Source organism: Stegodyphus dumicola, chromosome 6 (assembly GCF_044657685.1).
Source record: "Stegodyphus dumicola isolate Sdum_Otavi_A_Nest chromosome 6, ASM4465768v1".
NCBI lineage: Eukaryota > Metazoa > Arthropoda > Arachnida > Araneae > Eresidae > Stegodyphus > Stegodyphus dumicola.
This window is the reverse complement of record NC_140773.1, coordinates 227,178,731-227,202,535: the sequence shown is the minus strand read 5'-3', so window position 1 is coordinate 227,202,535 and position 23,805 is coordinate 227,178,731. Positions and strand designations below refer to the sequence as shown.

Here is a 23,805-nt window from a genome sequence, read left to right as displayed (position 1 = left end):
ATAAAAATCCATTTCTCAGAAATACATTAAAAAATAAATAAATAAAAACCACCACTTGATTAATGGGATAAATCAATGCAATTCAAGAAAATATTTTACTCTATCACTATAGTTGGTTTCTATGTTTTCCTACATTCAATTATTATCTTCAAAGATATAATTTTTCTCATTGAAAAGTTATATTCATTAGTCAACTGACATTATTTGACTTAATTATCCATTTTTAATTAAACTTTCACAAGAATTATTTATAGAATGAATTAGGTTTTGGGATACATCATATAAAAGGGACTCTTCAGAACAAAAGATCCAAGCTATGCTATACTAAACAATTTTCTTTATCCACTTATAAGTGTTTAACAATGCACAAGTACGAGGGCCATCCAGGAAGTAGATTACGTTTCCGTCTGTGTCCGCTAGGGGCGGGGCTAGCGCGGCCATCTTGGGGTCAGAGCGTTGCGCAGCTCAGTCTGCATCTAGCCGTGCTAGTGAGAGGTTCGTGCTGTGCTCCGTTCAGATACTGTGACGGTTTGAAATGTCTGCGTTAATTGAAAATCCCGCGAGCTGCGAGGTGCGCTCAGTAATAAGGTTTCTGACTGCAAAAAACTGTAAACCGATAGAAATCTATCGGCAGCTTCGTGAAGTGTATGGGGACATCATTATCACTGAAGGTGGAGTGCGTCAGTGGGTCATAAGATCTCAAAATGGCCGAACCAATGTTCACGACGAAGATCGAAGTGGGAGACCCAGCATAGTGACCGCCGAGCTTCTCGAAAAAGTCGATGCTAAAGTCCGTGAAAATCGAAATTTCACAATAACGGAACTTTCTTTGAGTTTTCCACAAATTTCGCGAAGTTTGTTGCACGAAATCATCAGCGAAAAGCTTGGTTACCACAAGTTTTGTGCAAGATGGAAGGCAAGAAGAGGTAACGAAGTGGTTGAAGGCGCAGGCGGCCGAATTTTTCGACGAAGGAATTTCCAAGCTCGTACATCGCTACGATAAATGCCTTAATTTGTATGGTGACTATGTAGAAAAGTAGTATTTGAGTGTGGCTTTCATCTGTATATAATAAAATTTGTTTCCTATACTTTGTTTATTTTTTTATTCCAAAACGTAATCTACTTTCTGGATAGCCCTCGTATAATAATTTTAGTATTAATAATGCTAGAAATATCTACTCATGCAGAAGTATTTAAGTTATTCTATATTTCTATTAACTTACATATTGCTTATATAATAAATATGATACTACACACACTGCATTAATAAATCACATATCTTTGAAATTGAAGAATTAAGGTGCAATTCATGAAAACAAATTCATTATATGTTTTAAGTGAAATACTAGAACAAAATATAAGACTAAAATGAAGATGCAATGTTAAAAATAAGATTTCTGCATTTTGGAAAACTTCTAAAATTATACTTACGACTAAAGTCTGTAAACCTGATTGAGCAAGGTGGGCAGGCACAGTAAGAGTTAACTTTTGAGGTAAATTTAATGCCATTGTTTTTTGAACATCACCCTAGAATACAGCAGTAGTAAAATAAACATTTATTGACCAGAAAAGTCAGATCTCAAATTAACTAAGGTATGGAGAGCAAATCATAATATATAATTCATAACCACATAGTTTAAATTACATAAATATAATGAACTTTGTTACATTACAGATATAAACTAGTGTACAGTCAATTCTTGGTTAAATGGAATGCAGATTAATGGGATCATATTTTTTTAAGAAAAAGTTTAAATTTGTTCACTGCAGAATGACAGAAAAATTACTGTCACAAACTATAAATGTTAAACAAAACTGTCTACAAAAAAATCTGATGTGTACACCACATGACTTCCTTGTACAGAATATTAAATTTTCTTGCATTTCGTTTAAATTTATTGGATTGAATTAAATTTACTTTGCCAACAGCGCATAAACCACAATAGAATAAATCCATTCTAGGTTCACTTAACAGTATTATATTTCGTTCCTATTATAACTCAGAATGCACAAAATTTATATCATTTAAAGAATTATCTAATCGTTGCCACATGTTCTATTCAAATACTATAATAAAGCTAGAATGATGTATAAAAGAAATTAAACAAACAAAACAAAAAAGAAACAGTTTTTCACAGATGATTTAGTATTTCACATTCAATTAATTCAGTTCTCACCTCGCGACAAGGCAAAAATACATAAACTCAAAATATCTGTATTAAAAATTACAAAGTAAATCTTAAACACTTATTTCCTCAAAAAATTTTCAGAAAGGATTAAGCATGATTTAATTCGCAATAATAAATGAAGGCATTATCTTTGTTGCTGCGAAGCTACGTTTCTCTAGCTTGGCAACAAATCCACTATTCTGCTGTTTCAAATGTAAACAAGCAATGGCCACCATCAAAAAAATTATTAGGCTTAGCGGCACTTAAACAACTTTAAAATTGTTGATAACTCTAAAAATATTGCTAACAGATTTACTAAAGGCATAAAAACCTTAACCGGAAGATAAGAACAACATAATTCAATCATTTTTAAAGCAAAAAATATACAATTTACAAACATATAAGTGTAAAGAAACTGAGATCACTGAGCCAGGTAACAGAGTGGATATGTATATAAATATATTTATATACGTTTGGTGCGGTTGATTGCAAAAAAAAAAAAAAAAAAATATGAGGTGCACATCTATATGTTATACTAGTCCTATATACAAAATTTCAACGTTCTGAGGCTACTGGTTTTTGAGTTATGCGAGATACGTACGTACATACGTTCGTACAGACGCCACGAAAAATTCTCTTCAGAATTCATTTTAAAGCAGTTTTATAATTTTTTTGGAGGAAAAGAGTCTTTTATTCTGTCCTTACATACAGATATCATGCAAAAACATCGTTAAATTGCATTCGAAAGCAGTCAAAATGGATATTTTCGTTGAAATATGCTGCCTGAAACTTTTCACGATTACAATACTTCCTTTTTACTCTGTACAAGGAAGTAAAAATACAAGAAGGAATAGAAAAATGCAATGGATAACATTAGTGAGAACAGTAATTTAGTTTAATCATTTCTAAAGATGTTTATTATTTCATCATTTACAGCATGGCATTTTTGTTTTGAATGTTGATTAAATTTATATTATTAAAATAACTTACTCCCTAGATCAAACTGCTTGGACATGCATGCAAATTGTTAAAAATATTTTTCTACTAATTATAAAATGAATCATTACCCTTTCATATGTTTTTTTATTTATCTTTATGTTAACTGTGATTTTTAGTTGATTGTGGATGCTATCCCCGATATTAGCCCAGTTTATCAAGAATTGATTGTAATATATAAAATTACTCTGCGATGTATATGCCTAAAACAAAACAAAAGCTGACAGAAAAATAATGCTTAGCCTTTTAACAAAAACGGAATTGTTTTTTAAAGGAAAGCCTCATGTTTTATAAGAAAAAAATATGTACTAGGTTTTTCTTATATTAGGGAAAAAATTACTCATTTTAGATTACTTTACATATAAATAAAAAACAGTGTGACCCATTCACAAGAAGAAATATGAAATAAGGTATGTAAACAGTCCTGAAAACAAGGATTAGCATTTGAATGATCTATTCAAATTGGCAGATTTTGCTACGAGAATACTGGAAAAAAAAAAATCATTCTTTTATCACAACAAAAAAAACTTTCGCTGTTAGTTTCATCTTTTATAAATAAACACACCATGCTTTAGTGATAGCCAAATTAATAAACTACATAGAAACTTATCTTATAGTAGTATTTCAGTTTTTGTGTAGGTTTTACAATAGGATGGCTAATAGCAGTCAAACTCATACTGGTAACTTAGACATACCCTGCCATGTACAGACTTCATGTTAATTTGCCAACTGCTCATACAAATGTTCCTGTTGATAATAATTAAAAAAATAGTAATAATTCAGAAACAAAACAACTATTTCGGCAGTTCAAAGAAAGGAATCACAGATTCAGAGCAATCAATATTTCTTTACTTGTAGTCATTAAAAAACTAAAAGTCATAGTAAAAAAACATTTTTTTTTCTTTTTGTTAATTGAATCTTTTTGTTAATTTCTGTTAATTGTTTTTTTCTTTGATATTTCCTACATGTAGAAATCAACCCACCCACCAACACACACATATAGCCTTACAAAAATTGTGGTTTGTATTTTAACAGAAATATAAATATAAACTGCTTCTTTTTAGAACATTTTTACAGAATTCCAATTATAAGGATATTACTCCAAGGATAGTTGATTAATAAGGTCAATAAATTCGATGCTTACTAGAAAAAGCAAAAGGTAGACCATTAAGAAAATTATTTCATGAATGTAATGCAGATAAAGGTTATTATTTAAGAAAATTTTCTATATGCCGATTACTATTCAAGTTAAAATATTTAATTATGGAAATCAGTTTGAATACACAAAAATAAACAGGAAAGGATTACATACCGAAGCAGGAGTAGTATATTGCAGCAGTGTCTGTGGAACTAGGTTTGTGGGAGGCATAGCTAACTGATGAGTAATAGAAGCTGTAAAAATGTTGAAACAATATCAAATTATTGCAGACAACAGCAGATTTAAATTTTAAACACAGAATTTCAATAATTCAAAATTTTTGTGAATTTGAACAAAATGTTTTCGAGTATATAAACAATTAAGGTATTTTCTGCACATTCATGAAAAGTTCTGATTCATTAGCAGGAAACATTTCTTTGCTATCTTTATGGCTCATAAGCACTGTTCGGTTTTTAAATAAGAGATTTTATAAGGAAAAAATTTTCTATACGGTCAATATATAAATTTTTATACATGGTAGATAGAACAAAATATCACTTTTCTAATATCCAATGCTTTCTTTCTTATCTGCCACTTTTAAATACTCTGTTCATGATTATTATGTTTTAAAGGGGGTGAAAGAAACACAGATCAGTGAAATAACATATATAAAGTGTGTATATCCACCTGTACTCAAACATGTGTTTAGTACACATACTTGTGTTAGCTTTTGTCTCATATGTTCTCTCTGATTCATTAGCAGGAAACATTTCTTTGCTATTTTTATGGCTCATAAGCACTGTTCAGTTTTTAAATAATAGTAAAAAGCAGCATTTTTATAAGAAAAAAATTTTATAAGAAAAAAATTTTCTGTACGGCCAATATATAGATTTTTATATATGGTAGATAGAACAAAATATCACTTTTCTAATCCTAATAGAATACTCATTTTTAATCAGTATAAAAATAAACATGGTACATTTAATTGCTTAGGATACAGAGAACAGAAGCTGGTCCATTAATTGTTAATTAATATTAATTTATCTTAGTGTTTGTATGTGTGATTTAATGACAGCAGATTCACCCATCCTGCAGAGCCAGACTTCCAGCTACCATCATACTACTTTCATACAAAATAAAAATTTTCTAAATAGTACACACACATTACAAATATAAATATATATATATATAAGTTATAACTAAACAGGCAGAAGAAATTGAGCAAAACAATGTTGAAGAGGATATATCCTAGTTCAGATGGAAATATTTGTTTCAAATAATTATGAGGTTTCAGATAATTTGTATAAAATCAGAAATTAAATGCAAAAACAAAATAAAAATGAAATCATAATTTCAGCAGTACTTAGCATGTTAAAATATAGAGTACAAATATGAAAATTAGAATATTGTAAATTTTTGTGATTTTTTACAGCACATCAAGATAAATAATTGTTATGGAAAAATTTTTTATTTGCAATATTCTGTGCGAAACTAAAAGCTGGGTAAGTAAACTTTTAAGTTCAGTTTACAAGGTGGAGGTGTGTGTGTGTATATATACTATATAGTATATACATTTAACATATTGCACATTTTTTTTTAATATTAATAGTCATCATAATAGGTTACGATGCTAAACAGCATGGTAACCTTTTATGATGACATTAAGCTTGATGATGAATACAGACTTCATCTAACTATATTGCATGTTAAGTGTGTTTATGAGTAGAAATCTAATAAAAATTTCTTGCCATACACTAAAAACAGGTTTTGCAAATGATACTCATAGGCCAAAAGATTACATTTAGTGCTGTTTGAGATGAGAATAACTGATTTGTTATTCAGATAAGCCCAGGATCAGTGTCAGAGCTGGTACGGCCGCTATACCCAGTTTAGGAGAGGCAAAATGTTTTAAATTAAAAGAAACAACAAGCAATAAAATTAAGCGATGGCAAAATCTTTAGAATCTAGAGAAAGTATTGACATGCAAAACTTATGAACAGCAATATTTTTAGAATTTAGGAAGCATCTGTCAGTATAATTTTGGACAAGCAGACACTGCACCAGGTTGCAAAATGGCAACGCTTACCGTGGTATGCCTACGTATATGTGAGAATTTATTTAATTGACACTCAGCTTTAAGCATGCATGAGAAATAGGTAAGATTATATAATAAATAATTAAGCTAATATAATTCCTACCATAACAGCAAGACTAAAAATTAGTGGAACAACATGTCTTTAAGTGCCAATCTCATGATACATCGCCAAAAGCATATAGCAGATTCTAGTTATATGATGATAGCCCCAAATTTCGAGGTTTTTAGATATTGCAAATAAAAAGTAAAATTTTCTGGTTAATCCTGCTGCACAGTGTGCCCGGTCTTAACACACCTAAAAATTTCCTTCTGTACGCACATAAAATTTGAATGTAAAACGATTTATAGGTTACTCTGAACCTTCTTTATTTATAGAAGATGGCAGCTCAACACAAACCAGTCCATATATTTTAGCCATGTTTAATTTTTTAAGATACTCATTTTTCAAAGAAATCTTCCAGATTTTTTTTTTAGGGTATAAAAGGAATTGTTTGAAAAGAAATTTCTATGTTATTTTTTTGGCTGGATGCTAATCTCCTTATTCTATATTAGTTTGAAATTTTTACCTTGAAATCTTGCCTAAAATCAAACGGCGAGCCCTAGGTGTGCCTGGACCGGGCTCACCAACAATCTAGGACAACTGAGAGTCTGTATTTTTTGTTTCTCCGCATCTTATCGGTCAGTTCATTGACAACAACGCTCGTTTCAGCACTCTTTTTTGAAGCTCTATTCAATCAGCGTGCCACATTGAGCACACCAACAGAATTAAAAGATAAGTGCTATCTTCACAAAATTTCACTTGTGTACACCTCTAGGCCAAATTAGACTGCCTACCCCTTTTTTTAAATCAAAACTCCAACTTTAAAAGGTAGCGTGATAGAAAGGGTTAAGGGAATTTGCAAAGAAATGTACAGATGTGCTAATAAATGACGATGATGTAACAGAAATTTTTAATTGCGATGATAATGCTATAATCATCTAATGAATGGCAAAATCAATTGACAATTTAAGGGAATTCTCAACATGGCAATTACAGGACCTGAAGAGTGGAACTTTGTAACTGAACAAGAAATTATGTCTGTTCATAGAAATTAAGAGAAAGCATTAGTGCAATTTTTTGGATAAATTTTGATCCCCTTAAGATCATAAATTCTTCATTATTTAATATATCACTATTTCATATTTGTAATTTTGTAATTTCATCATATCATCTTACTTGATTTAAAATGATCATCTAATATCTGGAAAAATTTTGAATGTGGAATTGCCAGAGTCCCGATGAATTTGGATCACGGACTCTGTACTGTATTTATGAACAGAACAGTATCTGCAAGCCCTAAAGATAGGCCGAAAAAAGGTTTTTTGCCAGTTGCCAAAGAGTTCACGACCTTTTGTGACTTTTTTCAAAATTTGATAGCTCTAAGTACTGTCATTTTTTCACACCGTGAAAAACATACACACATTCATGCAGATTCTTCATTATTTAATTTCTTTAAATATAATACAAGGCAATAACATTTGGTGACAACAATTTGAAGTGATTTAGACTTTCATAATTATTCAATGTAAAATGCTGTTTTGAGGCTAATAGGCCCTTCTGGGCTTTAAAAAAAAAAAAAAAAAAAAAAAAAAAATTAGCCTCCAAACTTTTTTTGTACAATTCTGAAGTGACTTGTTTTCTAGATCACACAACAAGTAAACACACTTTTGCTTCTGTGAATAATAAAAGAAACTGTAATTTATTTCTTATTTTTTAATGCAATATATATTTTGATTCACAATGAAGCAAAACTTGGCTGTTTTACACTTTTATTCTACTTTTTAAAAGAATTAATGGGCTTCCTTTAAGAAATCAAAAGGTAGATCTATTTAAAACATGTCCAAAAAGTGCTACAAATTATCAACTTTTATCCTCATATTCAAGAAGACATATGTTGTCTCCATCAGAACTGTATTACTTTCTGCTATTATCACTTGATGCAATCTAATTTAAATACACAATTATAAAATTAAAATTTTTTAAACACTTTTTATGTACTGCAGTAATTTTTGTCTTGGACACATATGCAATATTTTCATCTTGCTTTATCATCATTTTTATTAATATCTATAGATGATCTCAGATTTTTTTAAAGCTCAATTTATGATCTCTCATCAGTTTGAATTTTCAGCTAAGAGAATTTCTCCTTAATACAGCAGAATACGCTTGTTTGAATTTTGGCACATGATTTTTTGTTCAAAAGAAACAAAGAAGCTCCTTTTTTAAAACAGTTCATCATTCGACACACGAAGTGTATTCTATATACTAATGTCAAGAAAATAACAATAGAATAAGACAAATGAATCTCCTTCAACAACATTAAGGAAGGCTGTAACCCCACAAATTAATGCTTTGTGCATGATGGAAATACAAGGGAACTACAGTCAAAAGTCTTTAATCTGGACGTCTATAATCCGGACCTCAAAGCTGCGCATGCGTTCACGCATGCACATAATACCTTTATGCATGTGCATAAAACGTTTACGCATGCACGTTTAATGTATAACGGATGGTATAAGCTAAGCTAAAATTATCTAATTATCTATTTCAGTTAATGTTGCAGATTGCGTTGTTCCTTAATCTTCTAATTGGATCCGGCTTATTATTTTTTTGCAGACTGTAGGAGCAATTTTATAAAAGTAAGCTTAACTTTCGATTGTGTCAAAAAGAATTTCCGAATCTGGAGCTGCCAAAGGATCTATAAAGCGAAAGCATGTTTCAATGTCCATCAAACAAAAAGTGGAATTCAATTTCACGCTGCTCTGTGTGTGTGGGGGGGGGGAACGCGTAATGAACTGGAAATTTATCTGTCAGCACTATTCTTATGCTTTATGCATGCGTGCGTTGAAAGAAATGTTTAATAAAGTAAACAAATAAATACTAAGCTGCTGCTTTTTTTTTTTTTTTTTTTTTTGTAAATTTTGATACCCTTTAGATCATAATTGCTCTTCATTTCATAAATTACGGTTTCATGTTTTTAATTTTATAATTTCTGCATGCCATCTTACCAGATTTAAATCGATGATCTATAATCCGGAAAAACCGATAATCGGGAATCGCCAAAAGACTTTTGACTGTACATATTATGAATTGTTGCCACCAAAGTAAACAATTTGATTAGGAAAAATACTGTTCCCAAACTGCAGTTTTGAAAACAAAATTGAAGCTAAGTGCCCATAATTGGACAATACCCTGTTCCACATTTCAATGAATGTCAAAGATTTGTTCAGTATTGCTCAGATGTTTTGTGTCACCTTCTCCCCATATTCCCTAGTTCTTGCCTCGTCAGATTTTCATCTAAATTATTCTTTGTACAGCCAACAATTCACTTCTTTGGAGACTGTCAAACAATACCTCAATACCTTCTTTATGAATAAACCTAAACGATTTTCTTCAGAAAAAGAATTTTTTAAGCTGTAAGAGAGATAGCAAACAATCATAGAACTAAAGACTTAATGAAATTTTATACTAACTTATTGAATAGTGGTTGAATCTTTATAAAATGATCTACAAATATCTCTAGGAGATTATGGCACTTCAGACCAAATAAAATTTAATAAAAAAAATTATGCTGAAATGACTAGAAATGAAGGAATGCAATTTATACAATTTCAGTTTCATTAATTCAATAATTAATTTATTGATGGAACCTATTTTTCTTAATAAAGGCTAAAAATGAAAAACTGGGTGATACTGTGATCTGTCAAGAGACTAGGAGATGTGATGAAAAATTGGTAGTCTCTCCCTAAAACTGAGAGCTGGCAGCTACACTAAATCATATTTATTACAACCTTGACATTTGTTTACTGCTATCAGATGAACTACTGTTGGCAGTTACGGACTTCATGTTCACCTATTAACTGAAATCCAATTAAAGGTGGCTGGCAGCTCAAAATCAAGATTACCTCATTCCAATGAGATTTGCCTTTATTACACAGAAACAGTCAAATTTTTGCACTCATTCTTTCAGCATGTACAGAAAAGAAAGCAAGGGCTGCTTCAAACTCTAATTTTAAGTATTGTGTGAGTAGTTAGACATGATTTTCACATGCAAAAGGTGGAGCAGGTTGTTGAGAAGCAGGACAGACACAGGCCCATAAAGACCAAAATGTAGTCAAAAGTGTTATGTCAAAAATCTGGAAATGATTTATAGACACTGGTGATGTATGCAGACAACCAAGTTAACTTACAGTCAAAAACATGCCACAAAAGTTATTTAGTAACAGTTGCTAAAAAAATGGACAACTTACATCAGACCACACTGCTACAGGAACTAGATTATTCACACATACCAGAATGAAAGACAGAATAAAAGAGGGCTATGTATAAGGATACCTATGATAATGTGTCCCATTAATTTGGACTGTAAAATGCACCCAGTTGCTGTGATGCATCACAATTGGCTTATCACAAGCTGAGGCTGAGTTAGTTTTACAGTTAACTGTTTTCATAAAGAGGTGCACCGGTAATTTGTTTTTTTGAGAATGGTTTTAGATATTACAATCTGAAAAGAGCAAAACACTTGCAAAAGCCTGAAAACATCCATGAAAAGTATCACAAAAAACATGACAGTATCATGATATGAATATACTATACCAGTACATATTACATACTTCCACCAATCCCACTATGAATGCTGAAATATAGAATCATAAGGTTCTTGATACTTAGGTCAAAACAGTTTCATCCTACTGGAAGATAATACACATTCCTATAATGCTACACTAGTGACTGTTTATTTGGAAGGTGATGGAATCTAGCAAACAGAATGACCTGCACATTTTCTGAATTTAAATTCAGTAAAACATATGTAGGATGCACTAGAATAACAATTAGCACCACTGCAGGCTGCAAATAGCACTCTCCAAAAGTTTCAAAGTGCTATTCATCATGAATACACTTTGCTACTATAGGAACTTCTGGACAATCTAATACAGAGCCTGGAAAATTGCTTTAAAGCTTGTATTTTGGTCATATATCTTATTATTTTTGTTCATAGCTTGAAAAAACTGCACCAATTTTTCCCTACCTCACTTTATATCATATAAATCTGTGTTCTTATTTAAATTTATTTTTCGCAGGAATGGGAAATTCTGCATTTTGAAGATATGTCAGGCATAACAAAATGTGCATGTTCCATGCTTTTAGCTGCAAAATCATTCAAATTATAAGAGTTTTTATAATTGCTCCTTTAATTTTTCCTGCCAGTGCATCAGGCCACCTAGCCGGTACAGTGGTTAGTGACGCTGACTGCCATACTGATGGGCACAGGTTCGAATCCCAGAGAAGTCACGGATGTTTCTAAGGGTATAGTGTCTGTGTGGCATAAATACATTCAAAATACATGGTGAGCTAAAAGTTTTCAGCAAGAGAGGTGGTGGTAGGGAAAGAGGGATGACAGACCCTTGAACTTCTCCTTAGGTGCTCTGCCTCAAAATTAAGGCGAAACTGCACAGTTAGTGCGATGGGGCTATACCTATATGAGCAGTGGTGAACTTCTGGTGTTATGCCCATTTCTACCTGAATCTGTATCTAGTAGTACATTATCATAAAGATGAGATAAATTATAAAACATAAATTTTATCAAACTTTTTAATAATTCTGAACTTTTTAAAAACTGCAACATATTTTAAACCCACAAAACTGCAGAAATATTTAACAAACTGTACCCACCTGAAGGACCTAGATTTGTTTGTTGCTGAACTGGCTGAAGAGTTGTTTGAGTAACATTTTTACTCACAGCAGTCTCTGGTTCCCTTTCAATTGCTTTTGATTCATGCAGTTTCTTTTCCCAAACCTGCAATAAATGGTAAAACTACAATCAAATGAAGTAAAAACTACGTTCAAATGAAATTCAAGAACTTACATATACTCCTGATTTAACATTACATTAAATTATGGAATTAATCAGGGATGAGCAAATAATTTTAAACACAGGCTAAGAAGGGTTTTTTAGCACATAATATGGACAGAGCCATGACAGTATTTTGCATTACCTCTGCAGGATGCAGGGGTTGAGAATTCCAACAGTAGTATTTTTTTAAATATGATTACATTAAAAAAATTACATTATATTCTGAAATTAGAATCTGCTCCTACTGGTCCTCAAATAATCAACATATACACCATTTCTTTTTCAAATAAAATTTACAGGTGAAATGGTTTTGTACATAAGCTCCCTTTTGTTATCTGTCATTTTTCATATGTCACTGTTAAATTCCTAAATTAAAAAAAGCTGCTAGAAATAACAAGACTATATTTTTTGGTGGATGCAGTTATCTGACAATTGGCTTTCTACCACATCTAATGTTCTCAGCTTAGGCTGACCACTAGAATAGTAATACGCGATCTACACAATGTAACAACAGACATGGACTCCTGCTGATTTTGATAGTTTGTGTAAAAAATTACAAAGGAAAAGGATGAAAATGTTGTTGCACAGAATTTCACAGCAGGCTGGATTAAGCAATTAGAAGAGTTGCATTCGGTTGGTGGACCCACTTTTGCACACCTTTGTGTTAAGATGTGGATTAGGTCAACCCCCCCCACAAGAACTGAGAAGCTGATTGTGTATACTGAGGAACTTCACATGTACATTTCACTCTCTTTCCTCCAACTGTGTTATTTTGCATAAAAACTTATAAGTAACAGAATGTTAATGCCACCTTTGGCTTTTATTTATAACTTTAAATAAAATCATTGCAGAAGATAACTAGAGAATGTGGCTGCCTACTAAACTTATAAGATTGTGCAATATACACCTTTAAAAAAAGGAAAATTTAATTTCATGAAAATACCACTTACAGTTCAGATATGTGTTTATTACATCTTTCTCACAATCGCAATGTTCATCATTACAAGTTGAATACTTAAACCACTAATAAAATTGAGAGGTGAGGATACTTAGTTGACAGGAGATTTAGCTGACACGGACATATAGACAAGAGGACATTCTGCCATTAGCACATTTAACTGGCAACCCATACATTTAAACAATAGTATTCAACAGCGTTTTAGTAAAAAAAAAGAAAAATTGAGTTATCTTACAATTGGCTGTTTCTACTGATAAGGTTTTTGGACGGGTACCACATTTTTGTCTTTGATATTAAACATACACAGCATAGATTTTAAAATTAAATCGAAAAACTGCCTTTAGTTATTTGAAATTAAGTGATTCTAGAATGGACACAGACTGCTCAATTTCAGGAAGGGGAATGAAAAATTGCAGCAGTGCGAGGAGCAAAATTATTTTATATGGAAAGCAAGTGGCAGAGCAAAGCAAGAATGAATGTAGAATGATCTGTCAAGGAAAACAGTAATGGAACATGAATCATACTGGTCACTTGTGCAACCATTAGTAAAATTCATTCTTCAGTTCTTAACCCTTTAAAGCTCATGTGCCAGCATGAAGGTGCACTCACTTCCCGGTTCAGAAGCTGGCATGAGAGAGCATTTTCTCGTTCACCCTCGCCTGTCACTCATTCGTGTCGAGTTTTGGAACATTTTAGAAACTCGTATTTTTGGCACAAGATGGCGTTAATGCTCATAGGATTTGAGATACACGTATCTTCTACTTGAAATGAGATAAAGATGACTCACATGCACTTGGATTTTGATTATATAAACATAAGGCAAAGGCAAGTTCTTGATTCGCAGGCTCTTTAAATGCACATGCAGTATTTATTAATAAATGTTAAGGAAGCTCCTTTTTTTTTTTTTTTTTTTTTTTTTTTTTTCTCGCTAGAGCATTGGATGTTTCTTTAAATGCATACGTGGTATTTATTGAAAAATATTATGTTCCCCAGAGTGTTAGGTGTTTGGGTCTGCAGTGCAGGTTCTAATCGTGAAGTATACCTTGTGTATGTGAAATGTTTCTGTTCTGAGCATTACAATGTCAAAATGTTGAACATCATTAACAGATTATGTGAATGTAAATCAAGTTACATCTGCAATGGCAATGCTTCAATCACACTACAGCTAAAATCCTCCAAAAAGGGAAATGAGCTATTATGAATGTAAGGATTGTATGCATATCTCTGCTTTGAAATTTATTACATTAAAAATTAATCTTAGGTAAAATGTTTGCTGTCAATTATATGATGTCAAAACTCACTAACACAGAAGTAAATACTGACAAAAAAATTAATATGTGCAATAAAAATATTTAAACACACACACAAAGAAAACTTAAGTATATAAGTATGTAAATAAAAAAATATACAAAGCATATACACTCTACAGAACATTATTGAACAATGCTTTTATCTTTCTGAAGTTCTCTGGATTTAGGTTTGGAATTAGAAAAATCTCTGGCCCTGTAGCTTGCAAAAGAAAAGCCAGGACCAGCAGTATGTGCTTTTTTGTTTCTTTTCCCCGAAAGTGTTAAAGATCCCATCTCTGGTTTTAATTCTTGTGGAATTTATAATATATCTTGTCAGTGTGGTTTGACACATATAGAGAAATTAAAAGTGTAGTAAATATTTTGCATCAAAGAACATGAATCCTTGGATTGGAAAAGAGTAATAAAGAAATCTTCAATAGTTAATCATACTTGAACTCACAATTTTAATTTTGTTTCTCCAAAAATTATTCATGAAGTTTCTTCAATTTGTGAACTGAATTTTCTTGAACCCTTTCTCATTCACGATTTCTTTTCTCCTTCAGTTAGTGCCATTAATTTCAATCCACTTTTCCTCTCTACTTTCAAAATTCTTAGCTTTTCATCATTCTTGGCACATGTCATGTTTGTTTCCACTTTGCTATTTGCTTTCTGTATAAAATCGTTTTGCTGCTCCCACTGCTGAAATTTACTTTTGCCCCCCCCCCCTGAAATAGAGGGACTTATGTCAAATTGCCCTCGGAATTGATTTCAAAATCTATGCCAACCTAAAGGTATAAATTTTATATCTAATTTTAAAATCTACACTGTGATAGCAGTATATAAAGGCACAACCCATAAGCCTTCTTGTTGTGTACTCTCAAAACAGCCTTTATGTCAGATAAATATGGGAAATTTTATTTATATACTAGCGGGCAAGATTCGTCAGATGAGCGGCATGCAGCCAAAGAAAATTTGTAAGTTCTGTGTATCCCTGAAAAGCAAATGCATAAAATCAGTTCATTCTTTCCAACCAACAACCAATCCATAATTTTTTTTTTTATTGACTAGCCAGGAAACAATAACTTTTGACACTTCACGTTAATGCTTATGGCGCCATGATTTAAATTTAATGAAATATAACATCTCAGTATCAATAAAAGAATTAACATGGCAACAACATATCGTATCAATTATACTAACTTGAAACAAAAAAGTTGCTTACAGCTATTTATTTAAAATGCTGATATTAATGAAAAATTTTTGACACACAATTACATCACACGCAATCGCATGCTTTCTTCAATGTATGACCTTATATAATAATAACACGTTTAATGTTTGGCAATGCTATTTTTATTTAATATTTTGTAAAACTTAAAAATTTTTTATTAACAAACTCTACGATTTGAAAGCCAGCAGTGGCAACACATTTCAAAATGAAGCAGATTTTTATCTCCAACGTGCGAGACTGTTGTCATTCAGAAAAAGTGTGAAAATTAGTGTTTTATGAGTTTTTAATTAATATTTCGGCTGATTGAAGTCGTACGAAGACAAGAATAGTTGAAATGGCTTCATACGAATTTTTGGAATCCAGAGTAATATATTAAATGTTTGGCAATGCCCTTTTTATTTCATATTTTGTATAACTTAATTTTTTTTTTCAAGAAACTCTACGAGAGAGAGTTTCTTGGGGGGAAAACAATAAACTTCTCTTAAAAAAAAGAAACTTCCACTTCTCTTAAGAGATTAGTGGAAATACTTTTTGAAATAAAGCAGATTTTTATTTCCAGCATGCAGGACTGTTGCTACTCGGAGAAACAAGGGCAAAAATTATCGTTGTCAGGGTTTTTGATTAACATCTCAGCTGATTAAAGTCATACAAAGATGAGAATGGTTGAAATGGCTTCCCACAGATTTTTGGAATCTGTGGTTATTTGTCTCGAAACTGAATTCCCCACCATTCCAGAGATAATGCAAATAACAAACAGATACGTGCAGATTTTAATGGTACAGGCTGTCTTGTTTCATCTTAATATATGAATTATCAGCGAAACTTGTTGCTGGCTAAATGTCCACATCGACAAAATGCCCATAATGGATAAATATCTTTCTCATTAAGTGTCACAGAACCTAAAATTACAACATTTAGGAGGACTGCATTAAAATGTTTCTAAAGGCGAACTTAAATTTACAAGCACTGTTTGAAATATTTGAAATTATTAATTTACTGAGATACCTTTACAATAGTTTGCCATCATAAAGATATCAGCTATTGCTGCTAAGAAAACTTCACAATGACACCCCAACATAAGGGTACCCACTTTTATGAAAATCAGTTTTTAACTTGAAGAAAATGACTTGCTGGTTGGTACTTTTATTCCAGTAAAAGTTAAGAGTAAGTACCCTTGTAAAGGTTTTTAGCCTTGGTGAATAGTAGCTCACGTACATAAAGGTGATCGTACCTTTATAAAAGATGATTACTAGCGGTTCCCTGTTTATTTACCTGACTGTAAAATAATGTAAACTCTAGACTGAAACTCAATTCGGTCAGACCCTGACTTGAAAGATGTTTCAGTACTTTCTGATTATCCACTCCTCCACCCAAGTATTCACTAGAGACTTTAGAGAATATTTGTGAACTCATATTGGTAACTAATTCTTCACCAAACTAATGAGCAAAAGGCCACAGCCAGATTCAAGACGATAGATTTAGATGACGTGGGAATCTTTCCAAACACCTGGGAAGAACATGTAAGTCACCTGAAAGCCGTTTTGACCAAAATAAAGGACGCTGGTTTAACTATTAAACCTATAAAATGTAAATTTGCTCAAGATAGAGTAAAATTTCTAGAACATATTGTAGGTTGTGGTATAAGAATGCCAAGTGAAGTGAAAGTAAAAGCTATTCTTGATTTTCCAGTGCCATCCACAAAAAGTCAAGTCAGAGCATTTTTAGGATTAGCAGGTTATTATAATCATTATATTCCCATCTATAGCAGCACCTTTAACAGAAACTTAAAGAAAGGGAAAATAAATTGGACAGAAGAATGCACAAAAGCATTTGAAGAGCTAAAGGAGAAACTGCCTCAAAGGCCTATACTACATGCATCTGATTTCAATAAGGAGTTTATTTTGCAAACTGATGTTTCAAACTCTGGTATAGTGTCATTTTAGCTCAAAAAGATGAACGAGACAATGAACATCCAGTATTATACCTCAGTAAGTTTACAGAAACTGAAAAAAATAAATAAATAAATAAAATACACTACCACAGAAAAGGAATGCGCCGCCATAATATTTGCTGTAAAGAAACTTCAATGTTATTTAAATGGGCATACTAAATTCCTCATCATGACCGATCATAATCCCCTAGTTTGGCTCAAGAATAATGTGAGTCTAAATCCATGACTTATGAGATAGGCACTAGTACTACAACCCTACAATTACACAGTCATTCATCGAAGTGGTAAAAATCATAAAAATGTAGATGCATTAAGTAGTACTCCCTGGTCTGATTAAATAATTTGTTTCTCTATATAGATAAAAAAAATACTTTGTTCTTTCCTCTCTTCCTCAGTGTATGTTATTTGTTGTATTTCAATTCTGTATTGAGCTGATATTGTTGTTTTGAAAAAAAAAAATTAAACTTTAATTTATAAAAATATAAATTAAATTTTACCTTTAACAAATAACTATATTGATTATTGAAGTGGCAACGTCGTATTTGTATGATGTAACCATTGCTCAGCAACAGAAGAAATTATTTTAAGATTAGGATTCTGAAGTTTGACCAGCTAGCAGATGTATGAAAATTTTGCCACTTAAGAATTGTATACAAATTATCTATCTCCATAAAATAAAAATAAAATTTATGTTTTACTAAGAGGATTATCTGTTATTTTGTCAATTACTGCAGAATACATTACAGCCCGAAAATGCATAATAAAGCAAATTAAATTCTACTTTATTATGTGTTATTCTTAACTTAGTTATTTTCATATTTTAGGTTTTCAATTTCCCTTCTGTCTCCCACCATTCATATTTAAATGTACATAACTGGATGCACAGAAATTTCTACATATATCAACAAATTCAAAATTAGTTAGCTTATTGCTATTTAAATATAAAATCATATCAATAAGTACTACAGAGTTTTATACCTGTGAAATATGCTTTAGCAATTATTTTTTGTTTTGCCTACATTTCACAGGTATAACGCGCATGCGTCACGTTTGGTCTTACGCGCATGCGTCCCCCTGCGAATATGTTTGTGCGCGTGTGCAAAATACATTTACGAGTGCACGTTTAATGTATAACGGACAGTATAAGCTAAGCTAAAATTATCCAATTATCTATTTCAGTTAATGTTGCAGATCGCGTTGTTCCTTAATCCTCGAATTGGATTTCTGCATGCCATCTTACCAGATTTAAACTGATGATCTATAATCCGGAATCACCGAAGTCCCGATGAGTCCGGATTAACGACTTTTGACTGTATATGTTATAGAAAAAAGACAAACTGATTTTCACAGATGCATAACAAACTACATTCAGCTCAAATCAATGGAGATGCCTGTGCTATTCCGAGGAGAGAGACTTTGGTCATGTCACAGCCAATAGGGAATGAGAACATACTTTTATTTATTTACCCGACGATTTTATTTATTACCAATTAATATGTTCTTCTACAGACCTTGCATTTAACTCACTTTGAATGCTCAGATAATTAACTACATATTCATTTTGTAATAACTTGATGATAAATAAATGTGCAATGAGTAAAACAAAGGGTATGATTTTTCATAAACCACATCTAATTTATTTTGAATTAAAAATTTTCTTCTGATAATTGTAATATGAGATTATTTAAATACGTTAAGATATAATCTACTGTAATTAAGTTTAATGATAATAAAATGACTGACATTACAAGAGATTGAAAACTTGACTGGAATTGAAAATTTCCAATTACAGGGTACATTGATTGATTCAATATAAATGAAAAAATATTCTACTTTGAAATGATACGTTTCATACCTGTTTTAGCTCTGTTAAAGCTTGCTCATCAACACCTTCATCAATGAATGCTTCTCTCACATTAGCAATAACATCTTCAATTACACTATAGTATAAATTTGGCTGAAAATAAATTAAATATTATTCATTTTATTTTTCATTTCTGAATTAACAGTTTACATAAATTGTAATTCAATCAGAAAAGTGTTAATATACAAATGTATTATACATCATTTTGGTGCATTTATTGAATTTAAAAAAATTTCATTGGTTACTCATGCAAATAAAGATATATTTCATCAGAAATGATAAGCACATATTTAGATATCGAGATATTAAAATCTGAAAAGGCATCTAGTTAATGAAGCTGCAAGGAAAAGAGATTTTAGTCAACACATCAAGTAACGTGTTGGATTTCTAGTTGAACCAAATTTTTTAACAAATTAGAAAAAGTATAAATGCGCTGTAAAAATTTTAGTTACCTTGAATACAGATATTTATTATTGCTCATTTTAAGCCACATAAAGCTGTACAAGCATGCAAAATTTGGCAAATGCTTTTAATTGGCTATTTATTTCTTCAGTGGTGATACTAAAATGCTATCTTTAAATCTGAAAATGATTGATTAATTAATTGTTTAACTTATAATTAATTCCATTAACTTCCATTTGTGATTTTACACACCAAAAGAAGTAGCATTTGGTGTGTAAAATTAGAATGTTTCTATGTGTGAATTTGTAGGCATATGAATAATGTATGTCACACAGCATGGCCAAAAAAGTTATCCCTTTTATTAAGAGATTTCATGTTTCAGCACAATAATGTGATAATTTCTGATTGATAACAATAATTTCTGATGGGGGCTATCCAAAATTACTATTAATTTGTTCAATTTTAGTTTTTTCAATTTAAGTTATAAAAAAATACGATACAACACCCCTTTGTTGGGAGACACTAATAAAACTAATTTAAATGAGTATGCACAATATCCGAACGGCAAATTGAAGCATACATATAAACCTAACATTAAAAAATAATGTCTTAATTCAGTTTCAACAGTAAGTTCAAAGATCTTGATATCGATACTCATTTTTATTATGTTTGTGGATACTATGAAATTTTGGAAATGAGAGGGCTGATGCTCTAGAAAAGCTACCCACGAAGCTTCACATTAATTTAAATCTCCATGTTCTTGTTTCTCCGTGGAAGCATTTTTACAGAAATTCTCATACCTGTATTTGAAATTGAGAACACCTGGCCTCACCGAAAGCACAATGGACAAAAAGTTTTTCCTTGCTGTTTTTCACATAATAAAAGTTGATAAATTTTCAATGGATTTTAAAGCAACTAAATTTTTGACAGGACATACCGTATTTGAAGGCATATAAGATGCACTGGCATATAAGACGTACCCTTATTTAGACGGCCACACACAAGGAAAAAAAGTTTCAATAGCGTAGTGTCTTTTAGTTCTCGCATTTCGTAAAAGCCAAATAAACAATTATTGAATGCAATTATCTTCATGTATAAGACTGTGTCCTTCACGTATAAGACGCAAGTAACTTTTCTGAGACCAAATTTAGGAAAAAAAGTACGTCTTATATGCCGTCAAATATGGTAACAAATTTAAGAGCTTTTTAAAGCGATTTGGACTTGCTTCAAGTGTTTTGTGCAGCTGCATTAGTGGCAATGAAGATATAAAGCATATTCTTCTCGTGTTCATCATGCCCAGCAGAAGATATTTCAGGCAACTTTGAAACACACCTATATGTATCTTGGCTACCAATATTTTCTGAACGTTTCTGGACTAGGAGACAATTTCTGCTTTTTGGAACTTTGTTCTGAATTCAAATAGAGTTACTCTTCGTTTTATTATTTAATTTTTTCTTCTTCGTATTTTTTAAAATAATTTTCTCCCTATTTGTAAGTGCTGTTGTACATTTGTTTATTTATTTTGTTAGTGCTAAAACTCACTTGTGTAAGCCTTGTATGTAAGTATAGTTTGTGGAACATGAGGAATTGAAATTAGAATTAACAAAAAAAGTTTTTAATTAAAATAGGTCATGCATTTAGTTTTATACAAAGAAATTATATTCACAGTAAGACCCCGCTTAACGCGGGGGATAAGTTCCATCAAAGTAGATCGTAATGCGAAACAGCGCTAAACGAGGCTATCTTAACATGCAAAACATGGGGTTAGGGAAGGATGGATAGAAAATTGGTTAGGTTATAAGGATTATGTTAATTTCATTAACAGTTAAATTTTAAGTTCCTTTCCTGTCACTACTTCCGGCCAGCCTTCCGTAATCTTTCTGAATATTTAATGAGAAGGAGAGGTATTTAAACCGCGAAGTTACTTACAGAGTTAGAGAGAATCAGAGTTTCTGATTTACGCGCGTCTGCCTTTTGGCTACTCTCTCTCTCTCAAAGCTGTTGTTACGCTCGGCCTTACTCAGATAGAGTCGATAGAGTTAAGGGGCCAACTCGATTAGAATCTTGATAGCTTCGGCTATATTTCTTTAGTTAAATTTTTAGTCTCTTAAGTTCAAGCCCGAGTGTCGGCTTTGATTGTACACTCCAAGACGGAGTTTTGTTAAATCTTATTGGAATAATAACGGATTAGTTACCCTTCCATCTTGTTATTTCTTGTCACACGAACTTAAGCGCTAACTAGTTCTTAAGATTCGCTAACTAGTTCTTAAGATTCTTCACCTACTGAGAACTGTAACTGAGAATTACACTAGTGAAAATCTTACAAGGTATTAAATTTAATAATTTTTTAATAAGAATAAAACCAAACATTTATTTCTTACAAAAATAAAAATAATATAAAGAAATATACTTATAAAAACAAATAAAATTTTCAGTCAGTCAGATCATTCAGTCTATTCAGTGTTTCCAATTTTCTGCCTTTTGTCAAGAAGGCATTATAATAGATTGGCTTAATGGCACATTGCGTTCAATTTTCTCGTCAATCCATATAGACAGTCGTTTTTCCATTTCCACTATAACGTTATTTCTAGAACGGGTAATTCTAGTTGCAAAGCTTGACGTAGTTGCAGTTGCCGATGACAGTATTTTTTCTTTATTCTTAAGAATTGTCCTTATTGTTGAAGTTTCTAAATTCAATGCAGCACTAATTTGAGACTGACGTTCAGCAGAATCTAATCTTCTAATCACTTGCATTTTAGTTTCCAGTGACATGCTTTTTCTGGTTGCTTTCTTTTCTTGTGTTTTACTCGTATTATCACCCATGATAAAAACAAAGATCATAATATTTGTCACTGTATTAATCGTTATAGTATTATATAAATTTATACTTACATTAATGTCAACAAATGTTTCAAATGATAAAAATGCCTCCATACAGCACCGCACCAAACAAGAAACACAACTACACTGTTTCGGATATGTTATTTGGAAACTTAGCGCTGCGCACAATTTCGGGGAATCCCCGTAGCGCTGCGAGCAATTTCGGGGAATCCCGGGTTGAAATAAAAGAGCGTTAAACCGAAACAGCGCTAAACGAAACAGCGTTAAGCGGGGTCTTACTGTATTTCTTTTTTGTGCAATAAGAATCCAAACAAGATTAAACATTTGATTTTAGGGACTACATTAACACGAACTAAATTCACCATTTTATTTTAGTTGAAATTCATTCTGTATTTAGGGGAACAATATTAATAACGTATTTAATTAATATTATAAAGAAAGTGAGTTTTGTATTTTTTTTAAAGAAACAAAATATTGTTTACTTCCTTATTTTTACGGTCTCTATTTTTTAAAGGTTACCAATAATAGTGATAAATCGCAATGGCAGTCCTAATAATGATTACTTAGTTAATTCACTTATAAGAAGAGCTGTGACTAGGTTGTGTGTTAACATATTTTCTTTTTTCCAAAAACTGTTAACCATTTTTTATTAATGGATAACTTAAAAAGACATTATATCATTTTCCCAAGAAACTAGCACTTTACCTTGCATTCAAACATTTAAAAATGGCCATAAAATGAAATTATATATCAGTGAAAGGATATTTGGAGATGCAATGTGACAAGTTGCAAATAAAAGAAAAATATATGTTCTCACAACCAGTTCAATGGCTTTGTAACGCTTCTACAATTATTCTCTGGTAGAGGAAATGACATCGATTAAGTGGCATGCATATTCACAAAGCCTACAGACCAATTCTACTACGGTCTGCTCTCATTGGATGAAACATCTGCTTGGCAGTCATATTTGCAATGGCG

General features: G+C 31.7%; 1 protein-coding gene across 2 annotated transcripts in view; it reads right to left on the bottom strand.

Annotated features, from left to right (window-relative positions):
• The window catches only part of TfIIA-L (transcription factor IIA L), a 47,770-nt gene that overhangs the window by 14,613 nt on the left and 9,352 nt on the right, over window positions 1-23,805 (bottom strand). For both annotated transcript variants that reach the window (XM_085819609.1, XM_085819608.1), the window contains exons 2-5: window positions 19,576-19,677; window positions 12,111-12,234; window positions 4,477-4,556; window positions 1,432-1,527 (exon numbers count right to left, since the gene is read on the bottom strand). In XM_085819609.1, the coding sequence (XP_085675735.1) occupies window positions 1,432-1,527; window positions 4,477-4,556; window positions 12,111-12,234; window positions 19,576-19,677 (402 nt within the window). The remainder of the gene's footprint in view (window positions 1-1,431; window positions 1,528-4,476; window positions 4,557-12,110; window positions 12,235-19,575; window positions 19,678-23,805) is intronic.